We start from the raw sequence: 9,148 nt of genomic DNA, 5'->3' as shown, positions 1-9,148 counted from the left end.
CCACAGGGAAAAAACAATGTATATTTCTATCTCATAATATTACTCATACCTACCTCAGGTCTCTTGCAGGGTGTATGACACAGGATAATTACATTTACCTATTTACAGTTGTGGAGATAAATATTTATCCCCAAACCTGTAACACTGCAATGTGGCCCAGGCACAACTTCTGCTGAAGTTCCAGCCCCAAGACAAATAGAGCTGTGGCATGTTACTGCTTGTCCTTGTACTGCCAAGCTCAAGGGTTACAAAAATAGTGAGTCACAATTCCAAGTACTGTGAGATTAGCTAATATTATGAGATTACCAAAAAAAGACAACTATCTGAGTTTTGTTTTTTAAGCCTTATGCTAAAAATACCTTAAATAAACAAAGTTTTTAATAAGCTACTAACTTCAGGAGCTGAAAGCTTAAGAAAAACAAATAGATATCCAGATTTGTAGTGAAAAGAGGAGAACGAGCAATAATCCTCTGTCTCCCTGTTTGTTTAAAGCATATTTTGACTTTGCAGGACACATGGGATACAGCTTTAAGATCTGTGCTGCCACGGTAAACAGGCTTGGGCACGTCTTTCTCTGTAAGTCTAAATGACCCAAAGGAACATGTGGCAATTCACTATGCTTCTGATGTAAGGAGACTTCTAAAGGGCATTTTATAAAGACACCATCAGCCTAAAATCACAGGTTTGTGTCTGCGTGTTATGCGAGTGAAAGCAACAATTAATAACTAGGTCTATTCTAAAAATTACTTGTCTGCATCTTTTCAGTCTGCCTCCTGCCTGTGAGTCTTTTGGATCTGATCCAAGCTGCACTGCAGTGAAGGAGCTCTCTTTGTTCATGTTCTCTCTGCTGCGTCGGAGCTGATTTAGCATGTGGTTTCTGGGGTGAGATTCTTCAGCAGGACAGCAAAGCAGCACCTTGAAAAATAGAAAGAAGAAACAAGTCCTAAACCGCTGTTAATCATTATTAATATGTTTCAGCAGAACCTCTCTAACTGAACAAAAACAAATGCTGTCAAGGCCATTCTGAACAGCCTTTGTCCGCTGGCCCAGAGGCGATACCTCCTGTATTCTGTCTTCAGATCCAGCTTGGATCCCTTGATGGTGAGGAGAATGTCCAGAATGCTTCCCCCTCCACAACAGTAAGGCTAAAATCCAAGCACTGACATTTCTCTCCCCTGCACAAACTATGTAATTTTAACTACCTCAGTTCTTTTAAGCGTGGTGTTAGCTATTACACTACTTCTAGTTCCCTGCTTATTAGATGGAAAGCATCCACAGCTCATAATTCTCTTTAACCCACAAACATGTAGCTGCTTTCAGTGCTGTTTTTGTGATGAAAATGCCCTTACAGACAGAATCTCAATGCGGGCTGCAAGCCAGGTCTGCAGAGCTGAGTCATTGTTATACAAGCCGAGCTGAGATGGCACAGAAAAACACCTTTGTACTTTTTACACGTCATTACATTAAAACACGTCAGCTGTTGGGCTGCGAATATCACAAGACACCTAAAGAGAACAAACAGTGATTTACTGGACTTTTCCTCTTGTCCATCCCATCATCTTTCTCAATAATTCTTCCTCCTCCATTTTGTCTCAGAAGCTTAAGAGCAAAAGCATTCTTCATCAAGCTACTGGCTTCTACTAAAGTTTGGCAAACATTGCATCAGATTTGCAAGTAATGTACCAGCGAAAGCTGTTAACTCTGTGGGCACTGGGAACCGCCTGCTGCCCAGGTGCACTGACAATGCAGTATGCAACCACTGAAATTTAGGGCTTGCAAATCAGAATAGCAGTGAAATTTATCATCAGCCAGAGATTCACTACAAAGCTTTTGAATTGATTATTTATGTGAGACCCAGTTTTGAGCTTTAAGAGTCCTTTGTAATAAAACAGGAAACAAATGAAAAAGGAGGATGAAGTTCTTTACTATAGCCTTCTGAAACAAAACTGCAGTTTGTTCTTCCATTTTTGTCTTCCAGTTCTTTATCCTGAAACATCATAGGGGAAGAGAATTTAGCTTCTCAAAATGCTTTCTACATTTAAAATACACTGAACTAATTGTGGAGGGGCACAGAGAGTGATAGATTTGCAGATACTACATGGACTGCACACTCACTCCAGCTTTCTCACTGGAACTGCTTTTTGAGAGTGTACAAGTGCTAGTGTCTCCTGTCTTGCAGAGAGGAGGTCATTTGTGTGATCTGATCGCTAACAAGCTCCTAAAATAAGTTCTGGCTTTCAGTTTAGTGCAGTTAACTGTTTTTAGAAAAGGACAGACCAAGTAGGCTGAAACCTGTAACTGCTGCTGGCTGTACCCCACGCTGAGGGCAAATGAATCCATGCTGGAAACTGCACAGGCTCAGTTTCAGGTCGTGGTCTCCAGTTTCACCTCAGTGACTTTTCCTCCCAAAATATAGGTGACTAACATGAAATGTAGTGTGACTAAAGGTCTGGGAGTGGCTCAGATCAGGAGCTACAGATGAACATGCTGGCAAGGGCCAGAATTTGTCACATACGGTGTATTAAAATGGTTCCATTAGGATGAGTACCCAGTACAGAGGTTCACATGAGGAATAACAGGAAATTGTAACTCAGTGCCCTTTCCTATCATCAGAGAAGAGAGGTGCTGAGCCACAGGATTGTTACGCGAGTCCTGGTATGCGCCATCTCAGGAGGCAGCCTACACACTGCAGTCGCATGTTTTTAAAGCTGTTTGCCAGACCAGAGAGTGCTGATAGCTGTTTCATCATTGTCCAGTTGCTTTGCTATATTCCTGGCCGAGACATGACCCTTTGGTGCCTCTGCTACCCCACAACAGACTGTCAGCTCACTTGTTTACATCTTTCCCTGTTCCCCTTTTTGAGAAGAGCAAGACATTAAGTCCTGTGGAAAATACAAATTCTTGATTATAATTCAAACAAAATAAATGTCAAGTCCTGCAAAACTGGGCACAAAGATTCACCCTTGGAGTGATCCCCCCCCAACCAAAGGTGACTTGGACACCTACAAGTTTTGTACTTCTCCCCTGTATTGAATAGTGTTACTTGAGAAACAGCATTGTCTTTCGGATGTTCAAGAATAACCTTTTCTAAGATATTTACTACTAGAGGGGTGCTTACACATCTTCCTAAGCTTTTTTTTTAAAAAAAAAAAAGGTATGTACTATATTGATTGTTTTCCTTTTTAAGACTTCAGTGACATAGTTTGTGAAAAGTTGTCTAGTGGGAATCGTGTTAGAACCCGTTTCTCTGTGAGGCTGCCATAATGATTTCACACCTCAGGAAGGACTAAATGCACTGCCGCTGGTGCATCCTGATACGCTGCGGTATTGCTGAACAGCAGTCTTGTTTCTAAATGAGGCTGGGTGCATAGCAGAGATGTGAAACACTGTACTTTTAATAGCACCTCAGGTCTGCAAGGCGCTCCTTGACATCCTTGAATACGTGAGGCATCGTATGTTTGTAATTAAAGGAAAACCTCATGCTGATGCTTGTGGATAACTGGCATTTCTACCATTACAAGGGACCTTACAAGGAAGAGGCGAGCCTGCTTTCCTGGGGGGCAAACCGGCTAACAGCGTGGGGCGTGAATTCGCCGTGATTTCCAGCTTTGCTCGCTCACGGTGTCCCCCCCCCCCCCCCGTTACAGCTGGCAGGCGGGGCCGATGCTGACAGCGGAGCGTCCTCCGCGGCCCCGCCGCTACCGGAGAGACCCGGGCCGCCCCCCCCCCCCCCGGCCACCCCCGGTCCCGCTGCGCGGCGCCGCGACACTGCGGCGCCCCCTGGCGGGCGCGTCGCGACGCAGCGACGCTCGGCGGCGCATGGGGCGAGCCACGGCGGGCAGCGCGCGGCGGTCCCGGCGGGGCAGCGCGGCCGCCAGCTCCCCCGCGGGAGGGAGCCGCCGGGGGCGAGGGAAGGCGGCGGGCGGAGCCCCGGCCGGGCCGGGGGCGCAGACACAGCCCCCCGGCCCCGGCGCCTTCGATCTGGGGGCGCAGAGCGGGCGCTGGGCCGCCTTCCAGGAGCGGCACCGGCTGAGCTGCGAGGAGGCGGCGCGGCTGCTGCTGGACGCCTAGTGAGTACGGGGCCGGGGCGGCTCTTCCCGCAGCTTCCAGGCTGAGCCACCCTGCCCGGCGGCTCCTTCCCCCGCTAGGTCATCGCTCTCTTGGCAGCATCTGCCCAGCAGTAAGCACGGGCTTCTGGAGAGCTGCAGAGAGGTGGGGGGGGTCCGCCGCATGCACCACGGAGAAAGCGGCTTTTTATGCTAAAGCTTCCTGTGTTGTAGGGCTCTCCCACCAAAAATGCCCTTGAGGGCATCGTGCGGGATCTGCCAGGCTCGGCTTCTCAATCTCCACCCATTTCCTGTGCTGGCTCTTTCCAGAGCACAGCACATCATCACTGGGCTGTAATCAGTAACTGTCCGTGGGAGTGAAAATCTGAAAGGAAAAGGTTTTTCCTTTGCATTTTGCGTTTGACCGAGCATGGTGATTCTGCCTAGTTGCTATGGAGGCGTCCTAGAGGAGAGGGAGAAGCAGAAGCTCAGAGATTCCTCGATCATGAAGTTCTTCTGCAATTAACAATACAAAATAAAATGCATTTCAAATATTACATAGAATCCACTTATCTCTGCTTTTCCCAGCTTTTAAATGGAGGAATATCAGTAGTGCTGCAGCAGTTGTGGGAAAATTGTGGGCAAATTCAGTTCCTAGTTGTCTTGTGATGGTGCGACTGGTTTCTATGGTCTGTTGTGCATGGATGGTGCTGTAGCCTAGGTCAGCATTTCGACCTGGATGGTGGCAGGGCAGCATATGTTTTGTATTGCATGTGGAGTGTACTTTATTTGAACTGTTGCTCTTCTTTCCTTTTCACCATTTTAATTAAACCAGAAGAGCAATTGCTGCAGAGGACAAAAGCCATTCTCTATCTCACTGTGGCACATTTTATTAAAATACATTTGAGTGGATACATTTTCTGGTGTTCTGCAATTGCTCAGAGCAGAATTGAATCATGTAGTATATATTCTTACTGTTTCCTTGGCCAAAAAAAAAAGTACCATCAGAAAACCTCTCTGTTGTTTCTCTCTCCAGTGAATACAGAGGTTTGGTCAAACACACAGGAGGCTGTCACTGCGGAGCCGTCCGCTTTGAGGTCTGGGCTTCAGCAGATCTGCACGTTTTTAACTGCAAGTGAGTTTTTTTTGGTTCCCTATTCTTACAGATGAATATATGCTTTTGTAACCAATACCTTAGAGCTAAAAGAAGATGACACTACTGCAGAACATTTCTCTGAGCTGTTTCCACAGGGTATATCCCTAATTATCTCCTGATCCAATGTGGGATCAGTGCTGGTGATTTCAGGTGCTGCTTCTTTGGGCAGGACTTAAGGTCTCACATCCATGCTCATGCAGAAAGTGTCAGGAGAGATGTAATGAGTACAGGTGCTCAGCTATCTGCTTTTTGTTTCCTCTTAGTGAGGTGTGCTCAAAGCACATCAATCCTTTTTTAACTTGGCCTTCTCAAGTGAGCATTACATCTCTGACCACATGTGCTTCAAACTGCCACAGTGTCTGATTTCAATAGTGATCCCCCTTCGCCTGCAACTAGTTTGCTTCTAGCTCATGGGTAAACTTCTGAATCTTGCTTTCTTGTTTGCAAGGTAATTAATGTGCAAAGTCTGGTCTGAAAGGTTAAATGGATTTCTCGGGGCTAGAGTTTGTCCTTGTTATGTCTGTTGAGAGTTGTGTATGTAAAGGAAAAATGGCGTATAATGTTTGGTGTAGGAGAATACCTTACTGGTGTACCTGCGTAGGGTCAGTCTGTGCCATGGGTGTGCTTAGCCAAACAGTACTAATACCACGAGTCCGCTTTTGCCGCTTACCTCTGCGATGCTAACCAGGAGCCACTGTAGCTGTCACTGCAATTTCTGCTGTCAAGAGGTCCATGATAGATCTGATTGCTGTACTACAACTTGTCCGCTGCTTCTTGAAAGGTCTGCTTTTTCTTTTACAGTTGCAGCATTTGCACAAAGAAACAGAACAGACACTTCATTGTCCCAGCGTCGCGTTTCAAGCTGCTGAAGGTAGAGTAAGAACGCAGTAAGAGCATGGCCATGAACATGAGCAGTATGATCCAGTGTTATCCTCAAAGACGCAAGTGGCAGCCCGTTTTCTGTCCTAAGTTTGTCTATGGCTGGTTGGGGGAAATGGCTGAATTTTACGCAGTCTGGTGTGGGTGTGATAGTGCATCTTATTTAGTAAGCTGACGTTAGAGCCCTTGCAGTTCTCAGGCTTGACTGGGATGGGCACGTGTATCTACAAAGCACAGGGGTTCAGAAAAGGAGCACGAATGCAGAACTCTGTATCTCAAGTAAAGACATGAAGGTGGTATTTTAAATTTTACATTTCTTAGCTACAGGTGCATAGAAAGTAATTAATACATCTCTTTATGTGGAAAACTTACATTGCTTTTCATTTGCTTAGGGTGCTGATAATTTGACAACATACACCTTCAACACACATCGTGCCCAGCACACATTCTGCAAGACCTGTGGTGTACAGAGCTTTTATACTCCTCGTTCTAATCCAGATGGTTATGGTAGGTAGAAAGAGTAAACTCTGGTAACCAAAGCTAACCAGCAAGCAAACCTTGGATAAAGACTCCACTACTAACATGACAGCAGTGAGCAGCATGTGTCTTAAGAGTTTGTTCCTAAAGTGCTAAACATCGGGAACTGCAGTCTGAACCTGTAGCTCCTCCGTAAGAAACAGTCTCACCTATGACTTGTGGGCTTCTGCCCGTGACAGGTTTCTCATCTAGGCTCCTCAGCCTTACAGCAATAGCTGGACTGAGCATTTACCGTTCCCTGAGATGCCCCGGCCACAGCGTGGTGCAGGCATCTCCCACCCTTCAGCTATGAAAAGCAGGTTTCTGTGTACTCTGTCTTTCTTCAGGAATAGCTCCCCATTGTCTGGATGATGGCACCGTGCAGACCATTGTCACAGAGGATATCAATGGCAAGGAATGGGAGAAGGCAGTGAAGGAACATAAGACCATCAGAGACATGTCAAAACCCTGACACACCCTTCCAGCAGCTGAACTTGGAGCACTGCCATAGAACTGTAGTCTGGGCTTTCCTGGGTGAGGGTTGGCAAAATCAGTCTCTACGTTATTGTTATCTGTTCTCTGTTTCTTAAATAAATCTTTCTATGCTGCCTGACCCATTCATTTGTGACTTTCAGTTTTCAAACTACCTCTGTTCCATAAACCACCCCAGGGCTGCTATTTTGGTACTTTGCCCTTAGCTGTGCTAAAGTTTAAATCACAATAAACAGAGCAAAGTACAAACAAACCCAACTAATCTTTGCTTGTATGGATATTTCCTGTGTTTCAAGTCTGGCTTATAAAAATGCCCTATGTAAGATAATCTCTTGCTTAGGACATAATACTAACTTACACTGTTCTTTATTCATTGACTTCAATGAACTGACCATGGATTTAGAGTTAAAGGGGATTTGAAAGAGCTTATCAGGTTCAAGTTCAGTAAAGCATAGGCTCAAGTTCAGTAAAGCGTTTACACAGGTGCTGAGCTCTATGCAAGAAAGAGAGCACTGAAGTTACTCATGGGATTAAAGTACTGTTCTGCTTAAGCCTGGACTTACTCATGGTCTTAAGGCTGAGTAGGCATATGCTCAGGCACTGACTCATGGCCAGGGAACAGAGTTCAACACTGTCATGCTCTTAGAACAATGGGCACGTACTTGAGTACAACCAGGAACTGGTTGGTTGTCTCCAGGAGGAGGATGTGCTCACAGCAACAGATCAGGCAATTTGGGCTCTGATCGTGACTCCGCAATGACTAGCTGTGTGGATCCAGGAAAGATGCCACCTGCAGGTGTGAGCCCACGTTAACGAGTGCAAAGGCCTACAGGAATGTTGAGCATTGCTGACTTTGCTCCACCGTGACCCCACAGAAACCCAAATCACTAGTAAAATCTCTGTATAGGCTAAGAAATGAAACCACTGAAAGCTACTTCACATACCTTTGAACGTAAAGGGAGAGGATCTTTAACTCTTGCACTTGTCATTTACATAAGTGGAGCAGCTTTTGAAACATCTCTTGCAATTTTTATCTCCGCATGTGTTCTATAAAAGACCTAGTTACAGGCTGGGTCTCTCGCACCTCATTCTTATGTCCTGTTGAGACTCTTGTGAGTTGATCTCGAGCCCCATGTTCTGAAGCAAGAAGAAATGCTCATGTTTCACGAGGGACACTCTGCAAAGGTGCAGCCTGCAACACAATGTGTATGAAAGAAGCAGCAAAGATCAGTGCAATTAGAGAAATTTGTATGATTTCTGATGTTTTATTCATAAGCTTTGGCTTTTTAAAGTTCTGACTGACTAAGACAGGTCTTGTGGTTCTGGTTTTATCTGTGGCGATAGCATGTTCTTTGAAAAGTCACTCCTGACATTTGGATTTTACAAAAGCACCAAGAGATAGTTGCCAAGCAGTCCTCGCAGCTATATCCTCTTGAGGAAATCTTATCCATATCTTATCCAATGCAAAATACTCCTGCTTTTTGCTCCTATTTTTACTCCAAATTTCTTTTCCTATTTAAGCTTCTACAGTGAGAAAATAGAGTAGTTGTTAAACCCTGTTCATCTCAATGTATCAGGCAACAAGATATTCAGAAGCAAGTTCATACAGCCTGTTTTTTGTAGTCTGAAAGAATGCTACACAAAGAGAATCCTGTCCTCTTGAGCACGTAACAGGTGAGTGTTCTTTAGTCCTTGGCCTGACACAGGTTTTTTTGCTCATTCTTTTACTCCTGAAGTTGTGAGCGACGTCTCTTTTACAAAAGGCGGAGTGAATTGATCATCATATAACGTGAGAAAAGCATATAGATGTGGCGAAACCAGAGGAGCTGGCTGCGATGACACCGCATGGCTCTCTAGAAGGAAAAAGAGTTGAGAAAGCATTACGAGAGCCTTCCAAACGTCATGTGAGTGCAGTTTTCTAGGCCTCCTGTGAGGTTCCCTGCTAATTTATAGGACAGCCTTTTTTCAGTGAGCAGGGAAGAAGTAGTGAGAGGTAGAAGGCTGCCTACTCTGTGGGGCGAAAGGGCAGGGAGAGGCCTGTCTGCCCCTACGGCTGGTG

The 9,148-nt window shown here is 45.4% G+C and overlaps 2 protein-coding genes across 6 annotated transcripts in view; one reads left to right on the top strand and one right to left on the bottom strand.

The window, feature by feature from the left end:
- Positions 1–832: 832 nt before the first annotated feature.
- PIGL (phosphatidylinositol glycan anchor biosynthesis class L) overlaps positions 833–9,148 on the bottom strand; it is a gene marked incomplete at its 5' end in the record, with an annotated part of 70,398 nt that continues 62,082 nt past the window's right edge. For 2 of the 5 annotated variants that reach the window (XM_082328626.1, XM_082328630.1), the window contains 3 exons: positions 833–915; positions 5,873–6,064; positions 8,174–8,942. In XM_082328626.1, the coding sequence (XP_082184752.1) occupies positions 8,844–8,942 (99 nt within the window). In that variant the 3' untranslated portion in view covers positions 833–915; positions 5,873–6,064; positions 8,174–8,843. Of the gene's footprint in view, positions 944–5,872; positions 6,065–8,173; positions 8,943–9,148 lie in introns of all 5 variants that reach the window. The other 3 variants (XM_082328628.1, XM_082328629.1, XM_082328627.1) reach the window with 3 other exon arrangements.
- On the top strand, positions 3,795–7,210 carry CENPV (centromere protein V). The gene is made up of 5 exons (XM_082328631.1): positions 3,795–4,070; positions 5,083–5,181; positions 6,004–6,073; positions 6,474–6,588; positions 6,945–7,210. The coding sequence occupies exons 1-5, from the start codon at positions 3,820–3,822 to the stop codon at positions 7,067–7,069; spliced, it is 660 nt and encodes a 219-aa protein (XP_082184757.1). The 5' UTR covers positions 3,795–3,819; the 3' UTR covers positions 7,070–7,210.

This window comes from Platalea leucorodia (assembly GCF_965183815.1).
Source record: "Platalea leucorodia genome assembly, chromosome: 16".
NCBI classification, from domain to species: Eukaryota; Metazoa; Chordata; class Aves; order Pelecaniformes; family Threskiornithidae; genus Platalea; species Platalea leucorodia.
The sequence above is the reverse complement of the archived record's forward strand: the minus strand, read 5'-3'. Positions and strand labels throughout refer to the sequence as shown.

Bases quoted from the DNA above. Each gene is read 5' to 3' on its own strand.
- CENPV (XM_082328631.1), top strand. From the start codon at position 3,820: ATGGGGCGAGCCACGGCGGGCAGCGCGCGGCGGTCCCGGCGGGGCAGC. The intron at 4,071-5,082 runs GTGAGTACGGGG...TTCTCTCTCCAG, and splicing joins CGGCTGCTGCTGGACGCCTA to TGAATACAGAGGTTTGGTCA. The intron at 5,182-6,003 runs GTGAGTTTTTTT...TTTCTTTTACAG, and splicing joins CTGCACGTTTTTAACTGCAA to TTGCAGCATTTGCACAAAGA.